Genomic DNA, 26051 nt, shown 5'->3' with positions numbered 1-26051 from the left:
TTTATTGCAGGTCAGCAAGAGCGAGGCTCAGAGGCAGTGTCACTCCTCATCGTGCATTTTTTGCTGAGAAAGAATAAAAGGTGTGAGGGGGCAGCTGGCGGGAGGGAGGAAGGGTGTGGGGAGGAATCTCTAGGGCTTTGAGGGGCCTAAGGGAGATGCCCTTAGTGGGGAGAGGTTCAGGCCTCAGGGATCTTGGGGTCCCATTTAGGGGTCCCTGTGGTTCGGGGGGGTGGGACTGGGCTTTCTAAGGAGGTTCCAGTCTGTGGGGGGCTTCTCTGAGCAGGAGGGGGGATGCTCAGGTGTGAGTGCTGTGGGACCCTCAGGGCTATCCAAATACAGGGGGAGGAGTGCCCACTAAAAGGGCACTGACATTGGGGCTGCGCTGCTAGAGGGGTGAGTAGTGGGGTCTGAGGAGGGACCCACCTTGGCGCCGATGTCGCGGCTCTTGGCCCGCAGCTTGTTGACCTGGGACTCGGCGATGTCCGCCCGCTCCTCTGCCTCATCCAGCTCGTGCTGCACCTTGCGGAACTTGGACAGGTTGGTGTTGGCCTGTTCCTCCTGCGGGGGTTCGGGGGGGCGGGGGGATGAGGCGAGAGGAGCCAGGGATTATTAGACTCCCAGCCTGGGGGCCGGCTCCTTGCCCCCTCCTCCAGGCCTGGGCCCCATCAGGGTCACTCACCGCCTCCTCGGCCTGGCGCTTGTAGGCCTTGACCTTCAGCTGCAGCTTGTCCACCAGGTCCTGCAGTCGCAGCAGGTTCTTCTTGTCCTCCTCTGTCTGGGGGCATATGCACGGGAGAAGCCAGTTTTTTTTTGTGGGGGCAAGAGCGATTATCTCTCCCTCCCTCACCACCCCATCTTCTCCTCACGCCTTAGCTGCTCTTCCCTCCAACAGGCCAGGTCAAAGAGGTGGTGGGGAAACTTCATCTCTGACACTACTTATAGGTCAAAGGGCACGGCAAGGTCCTCAGTCCAGGATCTAAAAAGCAAGGAGGGCTGTGGCCCTAAGGTGAGAAATGGGAGGAGGGGCTCGGAACCACACGGGATTTCTTCATCTGATAATATGGAGACATCAGGGCTGTTCCAGCTCTCATCTGGAGCACCAGAGGTGCTCTTGGCCAGTGGTTCTGGAGTGACCAGAGAGGACTAATGAGGAAAGCAGAAAGAAGGGATTATCAAAATCCAGATCATTCTAATCTATCATAACCCAATATACATTGTACTGGGTCAGGTATCGGGCACCAGGATCAGTGGCTCCAATGTCGCGTGATCATTCCTGATCATTGCACGTGCTAGGATGCTATTGCCACTTATGCCCACAATACACCCGAAGTTCTACATCTGTATCTCTTTCCTGTGTCTCTCATATCCAGCTGTCAAACGGACCAATACCCCCTTTCTCTGTCTCTCCTGCCCAGGCACACTGTGAAAATAACAGGTCAAAGGCATAAGCTCTGAGCTATACAGATGGAGGGCTTAGAACATTTTGGGATTTCTTTCTCTAAGGCCTTCTGTTTGTGGTCCCAGAAGTTCCATGGAAGATCTGAGCCTTTTCCCATCCCTGACTTTTATCACTAAAATGCCACACAATGCCCCTGCCTCTGAGACTGGTGGAAAGATTGCTTGGACTGTTCTGAAGCCTTCATGGTAGCGCTTCAGGTTATTAAAAAACTGGGGAAATGCTGGTTCAAAGAGCTTTCAAGAAGTAGAAGTAGATTTTCCCTTCGCTAGAAAAATTCATGGACTCAAGCCAAACTATCTGCAGAGATTGTGAAAGAAAATTAATCTCAAGACAGCTTCTCAAGGAGCAGGTGGCAAGAGGGCTGGGTGGCTCTGTGTGGGGCCTGTGTGGGTCAGGAGGGGGGGGCGAGGGATGCGCTTTCACGTCCACTCCTAAGGGCCTGGCCCCAGAGCAGCCGCTGCGCCCGCACCTGGTAGGTGAGCTCCTTGATGCGACGCTCACTCTTCCTCATGCCCTTGATCGACTCTGCGTTGCGCTTCTGCTCGGCTTCCAGCTCATTCTCCAGCTCCCGCACCCGGGCCTCCAGCTTCTGCAGCTGCTTCTTGCCGCCCTTGAGGGCGATCTGCTCGGCCTCGTCCAGCCGGTGCTGCAGGTCCTTGATGGTCTGCTCCATGTTCTTCTTCATGCGTTCCAGGTGCGCACTGGTGTCCTGCTCCTTCTTCAGCTCCTCCGCCATCATGGCGGCCTGTGCACGGCAGAGAGCGTAAAAGAACAGGACCCCGGGGCCTCTTCTTTCCCATTAAGGATCACCTCTTTCCCATCCTGCCGTTTGCTCCCTGAGGCCCTCAAACCCACAGAGTGGCAGAGTCACTGCTGTTACAGCACAGTGGCCTGGCCTGGATCCACAGGCCTGGTTCGAGTCTTTTGGGGAGGGCAAGAAGGGGAGCGGTCACTCACGTCCGTGATGGCCTTCTTGGCCTTCTCCTCGGCGTTCCTGCACTCCTGCACTGCCTCCTCCACTTCGCCCTGAAGCTGGGACAGGTCTGCCTCCATCTTCTTCTTCTGGTTGATGAGGCTGGTGTTCTAGATAAAGGCAAAGAAAACTATTGAATGTATGCTTTGCTGCCTGATTCTATACTTTTTTTTTTTTTTTGCGGTACGTGGGCCCCTCACTGTTGTGGCCTCTCCCGTTGCGGAGTATAGGCTCCGGATGCGCAGGCTCAGTGGCCATGGCTCACGGGCCCAGCCGCTCCGCGGCATGTGGGATCTTCCCGGACCGGGGCACGAACCTGCGTCCCCTGCATTGGCAGGCAGACTCTCAACCACTTCACCACCTGGGAAGCCCCCTGATTCTACACTTCTATCCAGAGAAAATTAGAACTGGTCATTTTTAAAAAACATGTGTTGCTTTTAGTATTTTCCTTGTTTTGCACCTGCTTTCTCTTTTCCTATGAAAATAGATATATTCTAGACAATATATCTAAAGGGACTCGGCTCTGAAGAAAGACTTCAAGCAGGAAAGGGTCTGTAGTTCTACTCCTGAGCTCTGTAGTAACATGTCTGTGCAGGAGTATGAAAATATTCCAAGGAAAATGGGAAAAACTTGGTTAAAGGGACTGTATCCTGGAAGCGATTATAGTTATAGAAAGAGTGGGGTAAGGAAGAGAGGACCACATCCGTGGGTGATGTCATTCCCATATGTACTAGATTACAGAACAAAACTCCACAGGGCAGTGCAGTGAGATGGACGTAAAAACTCATTACCGAGTATAGCTGAAAACAGTGTGTATGGGATTGCAGAAAAATGGTGTTCTGTGGAGAATTTGGTTTGCAAGTAGATGCAGTTGTGCTTCTTTCAACTCCAAAAGTCCCACTTTATTTATTTATTTATTTATTTTCAGTACGCGGGCCTCTCACTGTTGTGGCCTCTCCCGTTGCGGAACACAGGCTCCGGACGCGCAGGCTCAGCGGCCATGGCTCACGGGCCCAGCCGCTCCGCGGCATGTGGGATCTTCCCGGACCGGGGCACGAGCCCGTGTCCCCTGCATCGGCAGGCGGACTCTCAACCACTGCGCCACCAGGGAAGCCCAAAAGTCCCATTTTAATACAGCAAGCTGAGGCTGGCTGTCTTCTAGATGTAGGATATCACATAACAGCGTGCATTCCACGACTCCCAGATATGTGATTTTGCCAGGCACCACCAATCCACCATGACACACTTAGCTTTTAAGTGTAGACCCCTTTCTCAAGGTTGTGGTTCCGCAGCCATGACTAACAGAGGCGAGCTGGTCCCAGAGATGAAATAATTTATGATCCATGTGCTTGGACATACGCTTTCTCAGGCCATCTGATTCAGAGCATCGCTAGGTGTCCTGGCCCTGCTGCTCGGCAGGTTTCTCCTGGCCTCTCACCTGGGAGTGCAGCAGCTGCACCCGCTCGCTGGTCTCGATCAGCTCCTGCTCGGCCAGCTTCCGGGACCGCTCCGTCTGCTCCACCACGGCCCGCAGCTCCTCCAGCTCGGCCTGCAGCAGGTTGTTGCGCCGCTCCACGATGGCGATGTTCTCCTTCAGGTCATCGTTGGCACGGACCGCGTCATCCAGCTGGATCTGGGTGTCCTGCGCATCACGAGAGTGGGCGTGAGAGAGGCAGCTGGGCTCTGGCCCATCAGAAGGCCATCAGCTGAACTGGATGCTGCGGAGAGCCCCTGGCGGTGGCTCAGGTGGGACCTGGGGGAGGTGCCTGCGACGGCCCGGGGGCAGGAGGGATCTGGTGCTGTGATGGGACGCCACCCCCAACTCGGCCACCACCCCTCTCTGGGTGAGGTGACTTCCTGCTTCCAAGAGTCACCAGGTACCTTCAGCAAGCTCTGGAGGCTCTTCACTTGCTTCTGGGCCTCGGCAGCCACGCGGTTGGCGTGGCTGAGCTGGATCTCCATCTCGTTGAGGTCGCCCTCCATCTTCTTCTTCACCCGCAGGGCCTCGTTGCGGCTGCGCGTCTCCGCGTCCAGGGAGGTCTGCAGGGAGTCCACCACCCGCAGGTGGTTGCGCTTCGCCTGCTCCATCTCCTCGTCCTTCTCTGCCAGCTTCCGCTCCATCTCTGCCTTGATCTGGTTGAACTCCAGCTGGGCCCGCAGGATCTTGCCCTCCTCGTGCTCCAGGGAGGCCTGGAGCGGGGTGGGGAGAGAGGATCCGAGGAAGTCAGGGCACAGGGTGCATTGGGGAGGGAGGCTGGGAGGATGCAAAGTGTCAGCCAAGAGGAGAAGAGGTGAGAAGAGATGGGGAGGGGGGACCTGCATCCCAGGCCATCCTGGTGCTCTGGGGGAGGAAGTGCTGGATACCCCCAGTTTCCTCTGTCAAGGAAAGTGTTCTGAGCTCACAACTGTCAAGACCCTCCAGCACCAACACTGCATGATCCCGACCCATCTAAAATAGCACAGAAAAGGGAAGGATTTTTACAACCAGAAATTCGAACATTTCTCCTTGTTTCCCAGGTCCCTCACCCTGTAGTGAAAAAAATTCGAAGCCCCAAATCTCAGGGCTATCGCTAGGTTCTTACAAATGACCAGTAACAATAGCTAACATATATTAAGCGCTTAAGCACGATACCTCGTTTAATCTTCATAATAGTCATGCATAAAATCTCATGAGGTATGTACAACTGATGCCATTTTACAGACGAGAAAACCGAGGTACAGATAGCTTAAGGAACTTGCCCAATGACAAAGTGGTGGTCCTGAAGCCAAGTTTCAAACTCAAGTCTGTTTGAGTCCGGAGCCCATGCTCCCACCCCGTCTGAGGGGTTTTTATGATGGCCAGGTTTCAACTTTATAAACCCAGTGGGAAACAAACCTATGATCAAGCTGTGTGTGGCATTTTCCTTTGCACAGATCTTGGCTTTGGAGGTAGTCATGGGTAGTGGGTATATGACCTTGGACTAAGAATAAGGAGCTGATAGATTTTGTCTTGGGTCAGCGTCACCCCCAGGTGAGGGAGAGTGCGGAGTCAGAGACAGGAGGGCAGGGGTGGGTAGGAGAGGGTCGGAGGCAGGGGTGCAGGCAGAGCCAGGCCCTCACCTCGGCCTCCTCCAGGGCCGACTGCAGCTCCAGCTTCTCGGCCTCCAGCTGCTTGCGGACCTTCTCCAGCTCGTGGATGGTCTTTCCACTGGAGCCCAGCTGCTCAGTCAGGTCGGAGATCTCCTCTGTGGGAGGGGCGGGCCGCTCAGCTGGGGGCAGCCGGGCTCCAACGGGGGGCGCGCCTCTAGGAGCCGCTGGGTGGCGCCACGTGCGGACCCTCCCTGCCCCGCCCCCGCCCCCGCCCCCGGCCTGGGCCCGCACCCTGCAGGTTCTTGTTCTCCCGTTTGAAGGTCTCCAGGTGCTCCAGGGACTCCTCGTAGGCGTTCTTGAGCTTGAAGAGCTCGGTGCTGAGGGAGCGCGCCTCCTTCTGCGAGGACTCCAGCTCCGACTGCGACTCTTCGTATTTCTGCTTCCACTCGGCCAGGATCTGCGGGGACGGGACGCGGCTCACCCGGCAGCCCCAGCCCCACGTCCAGGGGCGCCCAGGCCCCTCTCCTGGGCTCAGCCTCCTCCCAGCCTCTGCCTCCTGGGAGGACGTTCCTGACTCCCGCCTGCCCGCCTGCTCTGGCCCCCGGCTGCGAGTCCCCAGCCTGGGCCCACCTTGTCGAAGTTCCTCTGCTTCTTGTCCAGGGCCGCGGCGGCCGCGTTGGAGCGCTCCACGTCCACCATCAGGTCTTCGATCTCATTCTGCAGCCGGTGCTTGGTCTTCTCCAGCGAGGAGCACTTGGCGTTGACGGCCTCGACGGCCTCCTCTGCGTCCTGCAGCCTCTGGGCCAGCTTCTTCCTGCCCGGCGCGGTTGGGTGTATGTGTGTCACTCTACCTGGGAACAGTGGGGCCTTGGGACGACCCCTCCCTGAACTGCCAGATGAGGAGGGCCCGGCCGTCCCACAGAGCTCCTTGGGACACTGAGTAGCCCTTCAGACCCTGGAACCCCAGCCTCCAGGGAGCCAGGGCTTCGGGTGCCTAGAACAGAGGCTCTTCCCTACGGGGGGCAGCATCAGGGTGGCAGCCCTCACTTCTCCCCACCCAGGCTGATCGGCGGCAGCTCCTCTGACCAACAAGCTTTTTGCTCGTCTTATACGTGAGCATCAGGTATAACCCGGGCCAAAAGCTCGCCCGTCACAGGAAGTGAGTCAGGGCCAGCCAGGGTTCACTCAGAGTGCAGGATCCCAGCTCCCTCGCGAGCACCTGTATTGCCCACCACGTTTCTCCCCACCTCCTCTCTTCCACCTCAAATCTGCCTCCCGTGCCCACTCTGCCTGTCTCTACCCATGTCCTCTTGAGCCTTCCTCTCTTAGAAGCAGGGTTGGGGGCTGCCCAGGACTCACTTGGCCTCCTCCAGCTCCTCGGTCCTCTGGATGGCGTCCGTCTCATACTTGGTCCTCCACTGGGCCACCTCCGAGTTGGCCTTGGACAGGACGCGCTGCAGCTCGGCCTTGGCCTCTGTCTCCTCCTCGTATTGCTCCCGCAGCAGGTCACAGTCGTGCCGGGCTGACTGCAGCGCGTGGGCCAGGGCATTCTTCGCCTGGGAGGGGCAGCACCGGGAGGTGGGTTCAGCATCTGGGAAGGTGGGAGGGAAGGCCCTGTCCCCATTCTCCAGATCCTTTTCATGTCTATGAACTTCAACCAAGCCCCAGCCTCCTTCAGGGTGAGGGCTGGTGTGGAATCTCAACATCTTAAGGTCCCTTCCCAGTTTGCCCATCCCTTCCAAATAAGAAAGGAGGCACTCAGTGACGTTCGGGTGTGGCTTAGCTGAAGAGTGGAAGAACCTGGCCTGGAGGTTTTTTCATTAGCGGCCTCTCTGCAGCTTCCAGGCTCCATTTCTGAGGTTGGTTGCCCCAGGGCTGCCATCAATCCTGTCTGCTGCCCCGCAGCCGGGCCTCACCTTGCCCTCCTCCTCCAGCTGCCTCTTGAGGTCCTCCAGCTGCTGGGTGTAGGAGAGCTTCCCTCGGGTCAGCTGCAAGATCAGTGCCTCCTTTTCCTCCAGTTGCCGGGACAGCTCACCTGCAGGTGGGAACAAGGGTTTGTGGGCCATGGAAGGGGGCAACTGATGCTCTTCCGTGAGGCAGGCACAGGGCTGGTTAGGGGCACCCACCGTTCTCCGTCTGCAGCTTGGCTCGCTGGGTGGAGAAGTCATTGAGGGAGCGCTGGGCCTCTTCTAGCTTCGCCCGGTACTCGTTGGCCTGGTCCTCCAGTGTCCGGGACACCTTCTCCAGGTTTGCCTTCAGGCGGTAAGGGACAAGAGAAAGGTGAATGTGGGAGGGGCTGGATTGACTGGAGGAAGGAAGGGAGGGCCAAGGTTGGGGAGCGCACAGAGGCAGGGGGTGGGGGGTGAAATGGGGCGGGGCTGGAGGGGCACAATCTGGAGAGGATGCATGAATTAAAGAAGGGAGAGATGGTGAGGAGATGGAGACACAGGTGGAGGGCAAGGCAGGTGCAAGGGAGAGAGGGAGAGAGACCAGAGGGTGACAAAGGGAGTGAGAATAAGAGCGATGGCAGAGAGGAAGTGGAAGGAAGGCACACTGCGAGGCTGTGAGAGAGGAGAGGGCGAGGAGAGGAGAGCAGAGGCCCACCTTGGCCTTGATGATCTGCTCCATGTTGGAGGTGACGTCGTCCAGCTCCAGCTTGAACTCGCTCTTCTCCTTCTCCAGTTTCTGCTTCACACGCTGCAGGTTGTCGATCTGCTCGCCCAGCTCGGCCACGCTGTCGGCGTGCTTCTTGCGCAGGGCGGCCGCCGTGGCCTCGTGCTGCAGCGTGGCCTCCTCCAGGTCCCGCCTCATCTTCTGAAACTCAGCCTCGCGCTTCTTGTTCATCTCGATCTGCACGGACGTGGCCCCGCCGGCCTCCTCCAGCCGCTCACTGATCTCCTCCAGCTCCCGGGACAGGTCTGAGCGCAGCTTCTCCACCTTGGCCCGGGCAGTGCGCTCGGCCTCCAGCTCTTCCTCCAGCTCCTCGATGCGCGCCTGGGCAGGGTATAGGGGGCTCAGACCCACCGCCTGACCCCTCCATCACAGCCCCCTCCCCAGGGCTCTAGAAGGCTCCTGGCCAAAGCACCCAGGTCCTGCAGAGCAGTGGTTCTCACCAGGGGACATTCTGTACCCCAGGGGACAGTCAACAAGGTCTGTAGACATTTTTGATTGTCGTGACTTGGGGAGGGGGTGGGTGTTGCTACTGGCATCTAGTGGGCAGGGGCCAGGCAGGCTGCCAAACATCCTATAATGCACAGACCGTCGGTGGGAATTTGGTTGAAGCCAAACTCTCAAGGCATTTCCCGGAGGGGCATCTCAGACCCAGTCTGCGCATCGGCAGCCCTGAATCCTGAGAATCTGTCTTCAGAGAGGGATCTTGAGATCCCGTGAGGTCCTGGGTCTCAAAGATTCCACAGATTCACTAGGCTCTGCTCTGCTAATGATAAGGCAGGAAAGCTGGTGCTTGTAGTTTACAAATATTTGCAACAGTATGCCTCCAAATAATCAAAAGCTTTTGTAATCTTCCGAATTAACCACAAACTCCAATCAACCACATTCCTCCTCTCCAGGGCTTACTTTATTTAGGCCCAGGGCTCGGTTCCAGCTTAATTGTTCCCTTCCAGGCCCGGTGAGTGCTAGCAGGGTGCCCTCCTCTGTATCATGTCCCTACCTCATTATTTTCCGGCCTTAGCCTTGGCCTGACTAAATTGCCAGAATGTCCCATTTACAATTTTGATCTGTTGTCTGACTAGCAAGGAGCAAAGGGGAGGATTGGTGGGATCCCTTCACCTGTGGTTATGGATGGTGGTGATGGAATGTGTGTGAGGGGGTCCTGGGAGCAGGAGAGAGAGAACCACCAGACCCTTGCTCCCAGGATGGAGAATGGGGACTGAGCGCAAGAGCTTGGGCAGGAAGAAGGAGGAGCCACAGCCCACTGCCAAGACCTGGTGAGGATAACAGCACAGTTGTTCTGGGTTCAACAGTCAAAGAGGTTGCCCAGACCAGGGTAGGAGAACCTGGGGATGTCCTACTATTCGGGCTAAAACCCAGAAGGGGCACCCAAGAAGATGGGAGGGAAGAGTATCACTGAAGGCAGACCAGCCCCTGAGCAGCCCCCAGAGGAGGGGAATTGTGTTCATGTGTCACGTGCACCCTGGGCCATCGACCCTGAATGCTGAGGGGAGATTAGCTCTCTCCACTAGTGGTCTCATAAGAAAATGAGAGGATAAATAGCTGAGTCCCTGTGGCCTTGGGATCACTATGTCCAGATGTGGCCGTATAGCTTCTGCAGCTATGAAATGGGAACGAGAGTACCTGCCTTCCTTGCTTCCAGGGCTCTTCTGACAAACATGGGACTAAAAGCACATTAAAATTCAGGGTTCATTAAAGGCAAGGGAGACTCTGGCTGTTAATTCAATCTCCTCCTGCAGAGGGATGAGAAAGCCATGCGAAAGACAAAAGAACATCTTCTTGCAAGTGGCTGGCTCACTTCTCTAGCCTGAGCTATATTAAAATAACATATATATGTTGCCTCCTGGTTGACAAAGTGGCTTCCTGTACAATGTCTCTTCTGGTCCTCTGCAAGGCAGGGGTCATTAGTCCCATTTTACAGATGAGAGGAGAATCTGAGGCTCAGGACGGGGAGTGACTTGCTTAAGTTTGCAGGAGTTGACTCCATATCACGGTGCTCTGTGGGGATCCAGCCTGAGTTAGTGGCTAGGGTAAATACCCTGGAAGAATAAGAACAGAGCTTCCCATGGCAAGGTGCTCCATGAAGGCCCTTCTCACCCCCGTGAAGTGGGGAGAAGCACCAAAAGTAAGGGTTAGAGGAGAACGGAGCCCTACCAATTGTCCCAGAGCAGAAAACCCATGAGGTGGAGCATAGCTCAGCAAGAGAAGCCCTTTTAGTAAGTATGATCCCCACCCTCTCCCCCAAATAGTCCTGCTGAAATAAGACACTGTTGCTCTAATGGGGGAAGGCTGATGTTCCCAAGTGCCTGTAAGTCAGGGCTGTTGGGGCCTCCGGGCGGCTTGGAGTTCTAGATACTGTCTAGAACCCTAAGCAGCTCCTACAGCCTCAGCTGCCTCAGCGCCATTGAGCTCCCGGTGGCTACACCCAGAAGAACTTCACCTGGTTTTCCTTCAGTTTCTTCTGCAGCTGAAGGGCCAGTGCCTGCTCATCCTCAATCTTACTGTTCAGCTGATTAACGTCAAACTCCTTCCTGGAGGAGAAGAGGGTGACAGGTGGTTTTCCTTTCTCTGTGCCCATCCTCTCCTTCTGCCTCGGTATTCGAGGACCAATCCCCTCCCCCTGGCCCCGAGGGTGAAGGTGGGGGGTGGGGGCTGTGTGCCCAGAGCAGCCTTGGCCAGAGGTGCTGCAGCACCTTGCACTCTAACCCTCAGGCCAGACACCCTCAGTAGCCCTTCCTGGCCGCTGCAGGCTCCTACTTCTTGAGCTTTTCTTCCAGCTGCAGCTTGTCGTTCTCTAGGTCCATGTTGCTCTCCTGGGTCAGCTTCAGGTCACCCTCCAGCTTCCGCTTGGCTCGCTCCAGGTCCATGCGCACCTTCTTCTCCTGCTCCAGGGATCCCTCCAGCTGGTGGAGAAAAGAAAATGAACAGGATGTAGGAAACCTGAGATCCACAGTGCATCCTCTTCTGCTCCCTTCTAAACCCAAAGTCCGGTGGGATTGGAAGTCAAACCAGCAGAGTTAGCCCTGCAAGCATGAAGGATTAGAGACCCAGCCTAGTGAGGAACTGTAGAAAGAAAAGGGCCCCAGGGGTCATGGAAGTTAGTTCTAGGGATTGGGAACCCCTTGGCCATTGGTGTTGCCTGAAAAATCCCAACCTGAGAGGGATGGAGCATGGCTGTTACTACTCACATCATCCACCTGCTGCTCCAACTTGACCTTGGCCTTGGTCAGGGTGTTGACCTTGTCCTCCTCAGCCTGAAGGTCATCCAGGGCCTGTTGGTGGGCCTCTTGCAGAGCTTTCTTCTCCTTGGTCAGCTTGGCAATGATCTCGTCCAGCCCAGCCATCTCCTCTGTCAGGTTCTTCACCTGTTGACCAAGAACCCCATCCCCTTTAGGGTCAAAGGTCACCAACCTGGAGACATCTGTGGAGACCTCCAATGCCAAGGACCTGGGCCACACTCAGGTCTGGGAATCCTGAGGAGACTTGGGCTGGAGCCAGAGGGAGCTGCCCTCACCTTGTTCTCTGTGGCGTGCTTCTCCTTCTCCACCTTGGCCAGCGTCAGCTCCAGGTCATCAATGTCCCTCTTGAGCTCAGAGCACTCGTCTTCCAGCTTGCGCTTCTTGGCCGTGAGCTCGGCGTTCATCTCCTCCTCGTCCTCCAGCCTCTCGGTCATCTCCTTCACCTTGGCCTCCAGCTGGATCTTGTTCTTGATCAGCTGGTCGCAGCGCTCTTCCGCATCAGCCAGGTTGTCTTGTTCCTGGGAGAAGAGGACAGAGAGAAGAGATCCAGGGTCTTAAAGAGAGCTAGAGCTCTGAGACTCAGTCCCTGGTGATGAGACGGGCTATAATCCAGGGGAGGGGAGAGGAGAAATGGTCTCACCGCCTGCACTTGGAGCTGCAGGTCGTTCTTCTCCTGCAGCAGGGACACCATCTTCTCCTCCAGCTCCTTGCGTCGAGCCTCCGACTTCTCCAGCGTCTCTTTGAGGCGCCCAAACTCCTCCTTCATGGTGGCCATCTCCTTCTCTGTCTCTGCGCTCTTCAGCAGCGGTTTGATCTTGAAGTAGAGCTTCATCCAGGGCCAATTCTTGACCCCCATGAAGGCCCGAATGTTCCACTGGATTACCAGCAGGGCATCCCTGGCAAAGAAACATGGAGGCAGGGAAGGGCACTGTAAAAGAGTGCTTCGCAATCATGGGGCCAGCAGCACTCGGCTCCCAGCACATCTAAGCAAGTTTGTAGGCACCTGACGGCAGGAACCCTGTCTTGTAGCCTTGATAGGCAACCCCACCTCAGCATAACCACACTGAACGTGGAGTTGCTCCATAAATAGTTATTAATTGATCAATTCAACAAAAGGGCAGTTTATATCTTCCTTACTGGAGTATTAGTAGCTATGGAAGCTACCACTTCCACAGTAGAATGTCTACCACAGTAGAATGTCTACCGTGTTCGGTGTTTCTAATCTCATAAGAACCTCAAGCATGTTAAAAATATGATATTTTCCATTTAGGAATATCTATAATATATGTGTAAGTTATGAAGCATGAAACAAAATGACTGTCCATGAACTCATCACCCAAACAAGAACTAGAGCATTGCCATCGCTGATTCTGCCTGTGGGCTCCACCCCATCCCCTTTCCTGGTCCTTCCACCAGAAGCAGCCACTACCTCGAATCTTGTGTTTTTTGTTTCCTAACTTTTTCAAAAAATATTTTAACCATGTGTGTATGCATCTTTGAACAATATGCTATTTTAAAAATTATTTCTGAGATTTATAAAAATTGCATCACACAATAAGTATCCTGCTGTGACTTGCTTTTGTTTACTCAGCAATATGCTCTTAAGGTGCAAACGTATTGTACCATGTAGTTTTAGTTCCCTCCTTTTTCATTGCTTTATAATATTCCCCTGAATGAGTATACTACTATTCAGCCATTCTCCTGTGGATGAAAATTCAAGTTGTTTCCAGATCTTTGCTATTTTGACCAATGCTACTATAAAGATTCATTTTTTGGTCTCATGTTGAACACGTGCAGGAGTTTCTCTGTGGGAATGCACTCAGGAGTGGAAAGGTATGTAACTGTTCAACTTTAAAAGAAAATGATACCTTGTTTTCCAAAGAGATTGCACACATTTACACATCCATAAGCAGTGGGTCAGACTTCTTGATTTTTGTCAATCTAGTGTTTTAAAACGGTATCTCATTGGAGTCTTAATTTGTATTTCCCTAAGGGGAATTTTCTTTTTTAAAGAATTCAAAATGAGACCCAGAGTGGCAAAGTCACTTGCTCAGGCTAGCTAGTAAGTGGTGCAGCCAGGATTTGAATTTAGGTCTCCTGACTCACGCCACTTCGCTCTGCTTGTCTGCCTCTTACATCTCTGGGAGTGCCTCTCTCTTTCCCTCCAGCCTCACCTGCGCTCCAGGATCTTCTTGAACTCAATGCGCATGAGCTGACCCCGGGCTTGTGCCTGGATTCGGGTGATGATGCGGCTCAGCCTCTCGTCCCGCATCTCCTCCAGCAGCCCCAGCAGCCCCGCCTTGAAGAACACCTGGGGGTGAGGGGTAGAGCCAAGGGGGCCACAGCCTCAGAGAAGGGTAGTCAGGGTGGAGGGAGAGTGTGGGAGACCCTGGCTCAGCTTCCCAGGGCCCTGTTACCCACACATCCTAGACCTGGGAGTGAAATGTGAAAAACAAGACAGAAAGGAAGCCTGGGTTCCAGCCCTTGGTTGATACGGGTAGCCAGGAATCAGGGGTCTGCCTTCCAAACTCCCAGCTGGTCCACTCAGCATGGTCGCACATCCTGCAACGCCACCCTAAGGGGCTCTAGACTCACCTTGGTGTGGCCAAACTTGTACTGGTTGTGATCAATGTCCAGGGAGCCCAGCAGCTTCTCTGACCCTTTCCTGCTGTCAATGAACTGGCCCTCGGGGATGGCTGCCGGGTTCAGGATGCGGTACCTGGGAGGGAGGTGCCCGTAGTTACCCACGTTCTGCACTGATCTGCTCTGCCCACAGAATCTGAGGCCACCTGAAGACTCCCCTCCCATCCGAGGCTGCCCATGCTCCCCCTGTTCCCTGAGCCCTGGGGGGCCCTGGTACCCACCTCTGCCGGAAGTCCCCGTAGAGGATGCGGTTGGGGAAGCCCTTCCTGCAGATGCGGATGCCCTCCAGCACGCCATTGCAGCGCAGCTGGTGCATGACCAGGGGGTTGTCCATCACCCCTGTGGCAGGAAGGGAGAGGGAGGGGGTCAGCCTTAGGGCAAGTGGATGCCAAGTGCCCTCTCCAGACTAGATGCTTGTGCATCGCTCACCGGGAGCCTTCCGTTCATTGGGGATGAGGCAGCGCACAAAGTGAGGGTGGGTGGTCCTCAGGTTGGTCATCAGCTTGTTCAGATTCTCCTGGGGGTGGATGAGAGTTGGAGGTCAGGAGCCACAGGGACCATCCCTTTGGTCCCGGAGCCCTGGGACCCAGACAACCTGTCACCAGAACCCTCAAACGGATAGGGAGCTGATACATAATTTATGATGTGAGTTCAGGCTTGTATAGAATTTACATGCCAAAAATGACCACGTAACTCTAGCTTCTTTCCTCTCCAAACTCAGAGCATCAGGTTAGGGTGGTGCAGACAAAATGCTCTGGGCTGGGCCTGCCCACCACAAGTCTCTTGGCATCCCTGGGCCCTTCTTACCCGGTGGAGGGCCGATACTGTCTGAAATGATGAGCCCTTTTTCTTGCCTCCTTTGCCTTTACTGCTGTCCCCTAATAACAAGAGAAGGAATGATGAACAAGGGCTTGAAAACGGAGGAGCCCTCGGGTAGGGACAAGGCTCTGCTTCTCACTAGATGTGTGACTTTGGGCAAGTTATTCTCTAAGTCTCAGTTTTCTCATGAGGAGGAGAAGATTAGAAAAGATCAAGCATGGGGCGTGCCTTTCCAGTGCTTGGCACAAAGCAGGCATTGAAATAACATCTGTGCTTTCTCTTCCCGTTCCCTTCTAACCCCTACCCATGCTTACATCTTTCCACTTTCTACTTTTCTTCTTGTACTTTACCCTCATCGTTTCAGTTCACACCCTTTCTCTTCCTTCTCTGAACTGGAGGCTCGTTTGTTCTACTGTATGTTCAGTGATCCTCTCAACATTTACTGTGACCTCCTGCAGGCACGGCTCCATGCCAGGCCTGCTGCAGTGATGTGCGTGCCACCCTCACTGATCTTCAGTTGCTCAGAGTCTTGAAGAGATGGACAGCATGTACAATAACGTCCATAACCCAAAGGGCAAAATGGTACTTCCACAGAAGGGGTAGAGATGGGCCGCTGTGGGATCTCCTGACCCCCTCCCGTGGCTCACGGGCTCCCTCCTGCCTTTAGAGTTGTGTGCTTTGAAGCAGCGGGATCCTGGCCCCTTGCACCTCCGGAACTGCTCTGGCAGTGCAGGGCTGCCCTCTTACCGACATCAGTGGAGGCATACGAGGAGAAGAGTGTGGCCATGAGCTTGAGGGAGGACTTCTGGTACAAGCCCACTACTGTCTCGTTGAGCGGGTCTTTGTTCTTCTCCAGCCAGCCTATGATGTTGTAATCCACCGTGCCGGCGTAGTGGATCAGGGAGAAGTGGGCTTCCGGCTTCCCCTTGATATTACGCGGCTTCTGGAAGTTGTTGGACTTGCCCAGGTGGTTGTCGTACAGCTTGGCCTTGAAGGTCATGTCAGTGGCCTTGGGGAACATGCACTCCTCCTCCAGGATGGACATGATGCCCATGGGCTGATGGCAGGGTGGGGAGGGGGAGAGCATCACTGAGTGCACTCCCAGGCTTGCAGAGTCCCATACCCCGACAGAGGAGAGACTGCAGCCCAGTGTAGCAGGCAGGCCACAGAGAGCCTGAGCTGGTACCTCGTGTCCCCATACAGGAAGCCAATATTCCTGGAGTTAACCTAAATCCGAATACGTTCAGATCTGGGCAATGTAACCTCTTTCTGCCCCAGTGGACCCAGAGAAGAACCCTGTACTCCCAATCCCCAGCCCCTGGCCCCCCAGGGCTCAAGAACAGCGCCTTCTTCCTGAATGGCTCCCTGCCCCAGCACGGGGTGAAGGCTGGGACAGAAATGCGTCAGAGGCACCAGACTACAGGGCAGGCCAGACTCCTGCCTATATGACGGGTAACAATCGTTCAAGGAACGGTTAGCGGGATCCAGGTTCTGCACAATGTCCTGCACTTCAGAAAGTGTAGCAGCTCTTGACTTTTCTTGGGACAGGGATCCTACTGAGAATTTGGCGAATCCAAAGACTCCCTCCCCAGAGAAATGCACACACACACACACACACACACACACACACACACACACACACTTGCATATACACCTTGCCCACGACCAGTCCACACACACTTTTACATACAATTTCAGGGAAATCTGAGGCCTCTGGAAGAGCAGCACCCTGGATAACTATGCAGAGCTTGTGGGGAAGGCCCTGTTTTCTGACTGGCCGCGGCTGGGCTGGGGGAGGGGCAGTTGCTGCGGCCTCTGGCCTCCATCAGCAATGGAGCCCCGGGAGCAAGTGAGCACTGGGAGCCTCCCACCAGCTCCGTCCTGTCTCCTCTGAGGAACCTCCATAGATAAGAGGAGCTGAACACAGCCTTATCCTCAGCCAACAGGGAGAGGATGGGAAGCCGACATGTCTAGTTTCAGCCTAGTTTCTTTCCACGAATGACACTTCTCATGGGGTGTCAGAGGGGCCAGGAGCCCTCTCCTTCACTACATCCCCCTCTTAAGACCCTGGGAGGTGTCCACCAGACAGGACAAGGTCTTAGGTGTTGGGGAGAGAAGGAAGGGCTGGACCTGTGTATGCTTGTGATGTCACAGTGTGTGAAAGCAGGGCTTGGGATTCTGGGACTAGTTTCCTGGGTGTAGAGGGACAGGGCTGCCACTTTGTCTGGGATGGCGGGTGAAGGGGACCGGGCGGAGGGGCCGAAGCGGCACCTTCTCGATGAGGTCGATGCAGGCCTGCAGGTCCATGCCGAAGTCGATGAACTCCCACTCGATGCCCTCCTTCTTGTATTCCTCCTGCTCCAGCACGAACATGTGGTGGTTGAAGAACTGCTGCAGCTTCTCGTTGGTGAAGTTGATGCAGAGCTGCTCAAAGCTGTTGAACTACAGAGCGGGGGGTGGGGGAGGGGAGCAGGTCAGGCGGGCAGCTGTCCGTGGCCCATGCGGTGCGCCCAGGGCCGCGTCCAGCCTGGCAAAGGGTGCAGCTGGCCCCTCCCCTCCCCTGTCAGGGCGGGGAGGGAGGGCGCCCTGAAGACACATGACCGCCTCCACCAGAGCACACCGCCGTCCCCGCGCCTGGCCTGCAGCCGGCTCAGCCCGCGGTGGCTGCCTGTGCGAACCAGTGAGTTACTGTTCTCCCGGCCCTGGGGCTCCCCGCTCACGTCGAAGATCTCGAAGCCGGCAATGTCCAGGACGCCTATGAAGTACTGGCGCGGCTGCCTGGTCTCCAGGGTGGCGTTGATCCGCGTCACCATCCAGTTGAACATCTTCTCGTACACGGCCTTGGCCAGCGCCCCAATGGAGTAGTACACCTGCTGGACATTCTGCCCCTTGGTGACGTACTCATTGCCCACCTTCACTCGAGGGTGGCACAGCCCCTTGAGCAGGTCAGCTGAGTTCAGCCCCATGAGGTAGGCGGACTTATCAGCATCTGGTGGAGAAGGAAAGGGATAAGCAAGCACTTTCAGCAGACCCTCTTTCCCTGCCCAGGACCATCAGGTCCTGCCTCTCTTGTTAAAGAGTTGCAAATAGGGACTTCCCTGGTGGTGCAGTGGTTAAGAATCCGCCTGCCAATGCAGGGGACACGGGTTTGAGCCCTGGTCTGGAAAGATCCCACATGCCGCGGAGCAACTAAGCCCGTGCGCCACAACTACTGAAGCCTGCACGCCTAGAGCCCGTGCTTCGCAACAAGAGACGCCACCGCAATGAGAAGCTCGCGCACCGCAACGAAGGGTAGCCCCCGCTCGCCCCAACTAGAGAAAGCCCGCGCACAGCAACGAAGACCCAACGCAGCCAAAAGTAAATAATAAATTAAAAAAAAAAAAAAGAGTTGCAAATAGAGGCCTGAAGGGCACAAGGCTTGCAATGGTGACACAGCCAGTGTGTGCCCGAGTCAGGCTGGAGCCCAGGCCCCTCCCTCACCCCAGGACCTCCTACCACACTGCATCCCTTCATCTCTCCAGGGCAGGCACTGTGGCTGTTGCTGTCCTCTGCTTCTTTCCTCCTTTGTCCCCAATCCCAGGATCTAGCCCAGGACTGGGCCTGCTCTACCCTGAATCTATCTGTTGGCCAACATGGCCGGCTGGGAAATCAAGGTTCCTAACAGCATGTTGGTCACCCTCCCCCAATCCCCAGCTCTCCAAATGTGCCATCCAACATATATCTATTTAGAAGGAATTTATTTGGTTTATTTCAAGAGTTTTGTGATAACTGTCAACATGCCATTGTGAAACTGAGACTTGGCTTTTGATCTGGACAGACATAGAGAAGGGGTCCTTGAAGGTGGGCCAAGAGGAACGTTCTTGGGCGTTTGTCCAGCCCTGTTCACACCCCTTCACATCTCCTTCTCAAAGGATTCTCGAGATAGCCTTAGAGGGAGCTGGGAAGGGCTTTCGCTCCATTCCACTGAGGGGGAAACTGAGGCCCAGCGATGTGGGTGATGTGCCAATGTCCTGAGCTGTGTCCTGACCCTTGGCTTCCTGCCTCCCAAACAGAACATGGCACAGAGGCTGCGAGGGGCTCACCCAAGGCCTGGGCATCCCTCACATACACGCTGCATTAGTGATGGGGGTGTGCAGAGATCAGTTCTCTGCTTTCCTGGGCTTGGGGGTGTCTTGGGTGCAGAAGGAAATCTCCCCAATTCACTTCTGCTCTGGCAGTTGGGTTGAGAAGCTAGCGGGATTGAGAGGTGCCTCCCTGTCTGCCCACTTCTCCCATGTCCCTGCCTTCATCCACCCACAAGCCTCAGGTCCTCTGGGAGCCAGCCTGTCTGGGGTGCAGGGTGGCATCTGGCTAGGTTCTAATGGAGAAGAAAGCCTGGAGCCTGGGCCAGGTGGACTTGGGGTGGGGCTGAGCCCGCCCTGGGAGAAAGCACAGCCTTTCAACCACCTGCTTCTCCTATTCCTGGTTTCTTTCCACTTTCTCTATCGAGGTCCTAACATCGCTACTGTGAACATAACTCCTTAAAAATCATTGAAAGGGGCACATCCCTGGTGGCGCAGTGGTTAAGAATCCACCTGTCAATGCAGGGGACACGGGTTCAATTCCTGGTCTGCAAAGATCCCACATGTCGCGGAGCAGCTAAGCCTGCGAGCCACAACTACCAAGCCCACGTGCCGCAACTACTGAGGCCCACGCTCTTAGAGCCCGTGCTCTGCAACAAGAGAAGCCGCCGCAATGAGAAGCCCGCGCACTGCAACGAAGAGTAGCCCCCGCTCGCCCCAACTAGAGAAACCTCACGCGCAGCAACAAAGACCCAACGCAGCCAAAAAAAAAAATCGTTGAAAGGCACCCCTTTGGGACACAGAATGGGAGACCGTGCTCCCAGAGGACCGTCTCTGCATGACGGGCAGACGCCCATCTCCTCAGGCCTTCTCAGCGCCTGCTCTCCTGTCCTCGAACCTTCAGTGCCGTCGGGCTCGGCCTGCTCCTCCCGCTGCTTCTGCTTGAACTTCATGTTTCCGTAGTGCATGATGGCGCCCGTCAGCTTGTAGACGCCGGCCTTCTCCTCAGGAGTGAAGCCCAGCACGTCGAAGGCGCTCTGGGGCAGGGCAAGAGAGGCAGAGTGGGTGGCGGGGCGGCCGGCCCAGGAGCCCCGGGACCCGCCCACTGCCTCCTAGCTCACATCCGTGGCCGCCAGCTCCTCGGAGTCGTCGATGGAGGCCACGGACACCTCCCCCTGAGACACGAAGGCGTAGTCGTAGGGGTTGTTGGTGACCAGCAGCATGTCTGTCCAGGCGGGGGCCAGGGCAGGGGACAAGGGGGTGGGAGGGGGCACGGTGGGGGGCAGGGGTGGGATGAAGGAAAGAGCGGGAGCAGGTAGAGAGGAGGACCGTCAGCAAGGACCAAGGGGAGGACCCAGAAGAAAAGGAAAAGTGGGCGGCGAGGACCCAGGGTGGGAGGATGGTGGGCGAATGACAGGTGGGAGAAGGGGAGGCAAATGCAGAGGAGAAGGAGTAAAGCAGCAAGGAAGGGTGGAAAGGGAGGTAAGAGTTGACACAGGGGAGTCCAAGGTGAGGGAGGAAGAGAAAGGCAATGGGCAGATGGAAGGAGTGGGGGTGAGAAGTCTGGCGGGACGGGTGAGGAGGAGGGATCTGCCCTGCACAGGCGGGCTTGCGGAGGGCGCTGGGGGCAGCAGGGCCATCGGGCTGGGCTCACCCAGCAGCTCTGGCTTCTTGTTGGACAGGATCTGGTAGAAGATGTGGTAGTTCCTCTCAGCCTTCAGCTGGAAGATCACCCGGGACTTCTCCAGGAGATCTGAAGTGAGGAAAGGCGGGGAGGCAGGTAAGGAGGGAAAAAGCCAAGCCAGCAACAGGGTGGAGGTCAGGGGAGAAGGGCTCTCACGGCAAGTGGAGAGAGCCCGGGGAAAGATACGGTTTAAAGGAAGAATTCTAAAGCCAAGAGGCAAATGTAGACAGAGACAGAAGATGGAGGGGAAATGTTGAGGTGGGGCATCCGGCGGGAATGAAGGCAGAGGTGGAGGACCCAGAGGTGTGGGCAGGGCTCCCCACGTACTCACAGGTTTCTATGTCTGCAGAAGCCAACTTTCCAGTGGCTCCAAAGTGGATCCTGATGAATTTCCCCTGGGGGCAGATGGGACAAAGAGTGAGAGAACTGGCCAGAAGAGACGCATGGAGATCCTGGACCTCATCGCAACCCAGAATGCCCTGGACGGTTCTGGAAATGTAAATGACTTCTTTGGAATCCCAGTTTAGTATCAGTAAAACAGGGAAGAGGATGCCCATCCCCACATGCCATCCAGGGATCTCTGAGCAGAAACAACACAGGAGGGGACTTCCCTAGTGGTCCAGCTGTTAGGACTCTGCTCTCCCAATGCAGGGAGCCCATGCTCAATCACTGGTCAGGGAACTATTAATAGATGCTGCACACCACAACTAGAGATCCCGCATGCCACAATGAAGATCCCACGTGCCACAACTAAAGACCCAGCTCAGCCAAATAAATAAATAAATAAATATTTTTTAAAAAAAGAAAGAAATGACACAGGAATGAGCACTGATAGAGTGTGTCCTGTTTGTGCCTCTGATATGATCTCTTGTAATCCTCCCAATAACCAGCAAGGTAGATACTACTACCTCTGTCTCACTGATGAAGGAACTGGGGCTCAGAGAGGTGTGGGGACTTACTGGGCAGATGGAATGCTGGGGAATTGGCTCCAACGCCCATGCTCTCTTTCCACTTCCAGTGTGGAAGAGCTTTGGAAACAGTCATAAGGAAAATCTAGAATGTGACCCAAATCAGCCCTGTTACTCGGCTCTGGAACAGCTGTGGTAGCTCTGGGTCTCTTTTCTTGAGTTCCCAGCACTCGGGGGCCAGGTTGAGTGGGGAGGGTTTGGAGTGTGTGTGTGTGTGTGTGTGTGTGTGTGTGTGTGTGTGTGTGTGTGTTATTTGATATCCCAAAACCAAATGCAGGACAATCAACCAGGTGGGGTGACTGTTGGCAAAACTGCACCCCCTTTTTTTTGTTGAGGCCGCATGAGGCCAGTTGGCAGTGGTCAGGTGCACTCACGAAGCGGGAGGAGTTGTCGTTCCGGACCGTCTTGGCGTTGCCGAAGGCCTCCAGGGCGGGGTTGGCCTGGATGATCTGGTCCTCCAGGGTGCCCTGCAGAGGGAGCAGAGCGTGGGGCTGCATCTCCAGTCCACCTCCAGGTGGTGGTGGGGAGGCCGGGGGTGTGGCCGGATGGACTGCTGGGGGGTCTGCAGCTCCAACGGGTCATATTCAGACCCTCAGAGTGTGTGTCTCCTGCCAGGTAGGTCTCGAGCACTGGGCTCAGGGGTGCAGTCCACACTGTTTCCCAGGGCAGGGCTAAGGGTCACCTGGTCAGCCCACCCCCCAGTCCCCCTCTGCCGAGCCCGTGGCCCACCCGGCACCTTGGTTGCATTGATGTTGTCCTTCTTGCCACGGTCACCTATGGCTGCGATGCTGGCAAAGTACTGGATGACACGTTTCGTGTTCACAGTCTTCCCTGCCCCAGATTCTCCGCTGGGGGCAACAGGGACCCATCAGAACCCAGATTCCCACCGTCCTCCATTCAAAGTTCAGCACTGCACCCTCCTCTCTCAGAGTCCCAGCCATCTAATCTCCTCCCCCGGGGCCCAGCTCCCTGCAGAGTCGCCCAGCACTGTAGGTCACTCCGGCACTGCTCGGAGAGCCCAGTTCCTTGCAGTCTCCGCCTTAAACCTTTCCTCCCCACCCCATCACCCCCAGGAATCAGCCTGGGTCCCCCCCAGCCCACGCCCCTCTGTGGGTGGATGGTGTTTGCTCACGTGATGAGGATTGACTGGTTCTCCCGATCTGGAAGAGAAAAGAGCAGAGGCAATGGGGTCAGGGCTGAGGGCCCAGGTCCACGGGTGTGGGGCTGAGGGGCCACAGGTCAGAGCAGCCAGCCCACCTGTCAGCATGTACTGGTAGGCGTTGTCGGAGATGGAGAAGATATGGGGCGGCGCCTCGCTCCTCTTCTTGCCCCGGTAGGCGGCCACCACCTCGGCGTTGTACACCGGCAGCCACTTGTAGGGGTTGACGGTGACGCAGAAGAGGCCCGAGTAGGTCTGAAATGGGAGATAGGGCAGTCATGAGAAGTTGGAAGGGAGAGCCTGGGATGGGCAGTGGTGACAGGCAGAAGAGTCCCTGGTCAGCCCAGCTGGCTCCTCTCTTCCTGCAGCTGACCAGGGATGGGATAGGGGCAGAGAGCCCTTTGGGAGCGTTCCAACCCCCTCCCCGTGAGAGAATTGCCCCGGCCTACTTTGGACTCTGTGCAGGACAGGCTGCCCGCCGTGTGCAGGACACACTCACGTAGATCATCCAGGCTGCGTAGCGCTCCTTGAGGTTGAAAAGCACTGCGGGCTCGTGCAGGAAGGTCAGCATGGCCATGTCCTCAATCTTGTCGAACTTGGGCGGGTTCTGCTGCAACACCTGGTCCTCCTTCACGGTCACCGTCTGGGGAGGGGGTGGGGCAGTAGGACAGGGGTGACCACACTCCCACCAGGACCCTTACCAGCCTTGCCCACTTACCTCCTCCCAGAGTACAGGCTGTGACCTGGCCTCGTTCCCCTAGCTCTTCTCTCACTAGTGCCTGGGCCCTAGCCCATAGCTTCCCATGACACCAGATAATTTACCTGCCCACTGTCTCGCCCTTTCTAGAGACTGTCCTAGAGTCCCTGTGTCTTGCCAGTTCCCCAGACCCTGTGCCCATGAGCATCACCTTTCAGTCCCTGCTTAATTGTCTAGGGATGGCCACTCTCTGACCTGTGCACACACACCTTACCCTGACTCCTGGGGGCAGTACTTCAGGGAATCAATTGCTCAGGGCAAACCTTGCCACTAATGGAAAAACATCTCACCCGTCTACCCTACACTCTTCATTGGTCACTGTCAAATGGTTCGATCTCCACTGGTCAGTTTGCCGTGCCCTGATGTCATGAGATCCTGCAAGTAGGTATTCCAGCATTTTTTACAGTGGAGAAAGCTGTGGATCGAATAACTAAATGATTTGCCAGCATGGTGGCTGCTAGTGGCAGAGCTGGGTTCAGGGTCAAAGTCCCCAGAGGTTCTGAGCCACTGCTGCTGACCAGTGGCAGTTCTCGTGGCCGGCATGAGGGACCAGGACTGTGGATTTCTGAGTGCCAGTCGTCAGCTCTGGACTGAACTCAAGAGTTCCTGCTCTTTGCGTTCATCGGTAAAAGTTTGCTCTTGGTATGGCTGGGGAGGACTGGGGAGACTCGGTTCATGGAGGAAACTGAGGCAGAGTGGAGGGACGCAGGTTTGAGAAGGGAGCTTCATTTGATGCTGTGTCTATGCCCTCTTTATCTACAAGTCCCCTCTGAAGAGGAAACCAGCTGAGGTTTTCGGCCGCCAGCATCCTCTCTGGCAACGGGCTGGCGTGGGGCCTCGTTACCCCTGCTCAGACCTAACAAGAAAGGTCAGTTCTTACTCAGATGCTGGGCTTCTCGAGGGGCTCACCCAGCACCCCGCTGGCTTTGGCTCTTCTCCAGAGCCCCTCAGCTCCCACTGCATGTGGCTCCACCCCGCACCCACCACCCCGTGCTGTGCCCCACGCACCTTGCCGTTCTCCGTCTCGGCAGTGACCTTGCCTCCCTCCCGGGACAAGATCTTGGCCTTGACAAACTCTTCCTTGTCATCCGGCACGAAGCACTCAGTGCGGATGTCGAAAGGCCGGGTCTGGGCCTCCAGACGCTCCTTCTCTGACTTGCGGAGGTACTGGGCCGCCGCCCCGAAATCGGCCATCTGGGCATCGGTCATCCTGTCCCTCCTCTGCGGCTGAGACAGGAGGGCCCAGGCCTCAGTGGGCGGCATTGCCCTCTGCCCCTGACTCTCTGCCCCACCCCCTCACCACCTGGGTCCTATCAGTCTCACCTCCCTACCTGGCCTGGGTCCAGCCCTCCCCAACTCGGGTTCTGCTTCCCTTGCCCTCTGACGTGAAGCTGAGGGAGAATCTGTGAGGGGTCTGCGTGGGGTGGAATTGGCTAGAGTTTGCTAAGGCGAGGTGCTGAGCTGCTCAGAGGAGAGCAGCAACCTGGCTTCCAGGAGAACATTGGGGTGGTTCTCACCCGGCGATCTCTTCACAGAGAATCCTGGAGACTCTGGACCATGGGCGGAGCCACAGGGGTACAGCCAGGCAGAGAGAAGAACAGACAAGGAGAATGAGGAACAACGGAGGCAGGCCCGTGGGGAGGAGCAAGCCGGGAAGCTAAACCCAGAGCCAGCCGAGTGGGACAGACCGACGTGGGCAGTCGGGCAGATGAGAGGCAGGGAGACGGGAAAGAAAGGATGCAGAGCTAGTAAAAGTGAGAGGAGTGGGATGTGGAATCCGAGTTGGCAACAGAGAGGCAAGGAGATTAGAACACGCAGCTGTGAAGGGCAGGAGGAGAGACAGACAAAGAAGTATGATAGTGACAAGTACTGACAAAGACCAAGAGGCAAAATAAAATTGGACAAAGAGAGGGAAGCCGCCCAAGGAGGGACAAACATGGAGAAAGCACACGCAGGACACAGAAAGCAGGAGAGGACAGATGCAGGGAAAGACATGCAGATGGGAGAAGAAAAGAGGTTTCTGGTTTTCCCCTTGGAACCTCCCCTCTGTCAGTGGAAACTTCCCAGGGCTGGAGAAAGTCAGTTTTAGCAGAACCCTTGGGCCTCCGACTGACCTGCACCCCCGTTCCCCTCAAGTTGGGGGCTCTGAGGGCTAGCTACGGAGCTCCCACCCAAACCCCACCTTACCTGGTTCAGAGGAGTGTCAGTGTGTCCCTAGAGCATGATCCTTTATATCCTGCTGCACCCACCCACTGCCTAAATTTGGAGTCCTTCCCTAGGGACCCTCCCTCCCACCTCTCTCCCCTCCCGGCCCCTCCTCCCTTGATCCCTTGGCTCTGGAGGTGACAAGAGGACAAGAGGGCCTCCAGATTTGCCCATGAAAGGTCTGTCGCCCTAGCCCCTCTGGCTCCAGGGCCTTTTTTTAGTCCTTGGGCACATTCCTCCCCTCCAAAGGACTGATGGGCAGATAGTGGGAAGACAGGACTTCTCACACCACTACCGCCCCCACCCCTCCCCGGCACCACCAGG

The 26051-nt window shown here is 56.1% G+C and overlaps 1 protein-coding gene across 2 annotated transcripts; it reads right to left on the bottom strand.

Annotated features, from left to right (window-relative positions):
• Nucleotides 1-39: 39 nt before the first annotated feature.
• Nucleotides 40-24731, bottom strand: LOC309970377 (myosin-6; the record flags this gene model as incomplete). 2 transcript variants are annotated; one of them, XM_082852751.1, is made up of 37 exons in its annotated part: nt 40-63; nt 424-558; nt 680-775; nt 1929-2204; nt 2417-2542; nt 3871-4074; nt 4314-4622; nt 5532-5656; nt 5793-5958; nt 6132-6315; nt 6861-7057; nt 7418-7536; nt 7628-7754; nt 8106-8495; nt 10633-10723; nt 10950-11095; nt 11381-11557; nt 11707-11949; nt 12072-12327; nt 13606-13742; nt 14027-14150; nt 14296-14413; nt 14504-14591; nt 14882-14952; nt 15641-15950; nt 17165-17335; nt 17614-17882; nt 19853-19991; nt 20076-20179; nt 20609-20707; nt 20970-21033; nt 21981-22073; nt 22343-22454; nt 22739-22766; nt 22864-23020; nt 23265-23408; nt 24531-24731. In XM_082852751.1, 37 exons carry the CDS (start codon nt 24729-24731, stop codon nt 40-42), a joined length of 5820 nt encoding a protein of 1939 aa, XP_082708877.1. The 2 variants fall into 2 exon arrangements, with proteins under 2 accessions (XP_082708877.1, XP_082708878.1); XM_082852752.1 differs by having other exon boundaries at nt 40-60.
• Nucleotides 24732-26051: the final 1320 nt, after the last annotated feature.

Source organism: Leucopleurus acutus (genome assembly GCF_964270905.1).
Source record: "Leucopleurus acutus genome assembly, chromosome: 1".
In the NCBI taxonomy this organism is placed as follows: Eukaryota; Metazoa; Chordata; class Mammalia; order Artiodactyla; family Delphinidae; genus Leucopleurus; species Leucopleurus acutus.
This window is presented reverse-complemented; position numbering and strand designations above follow the sequence as displayed.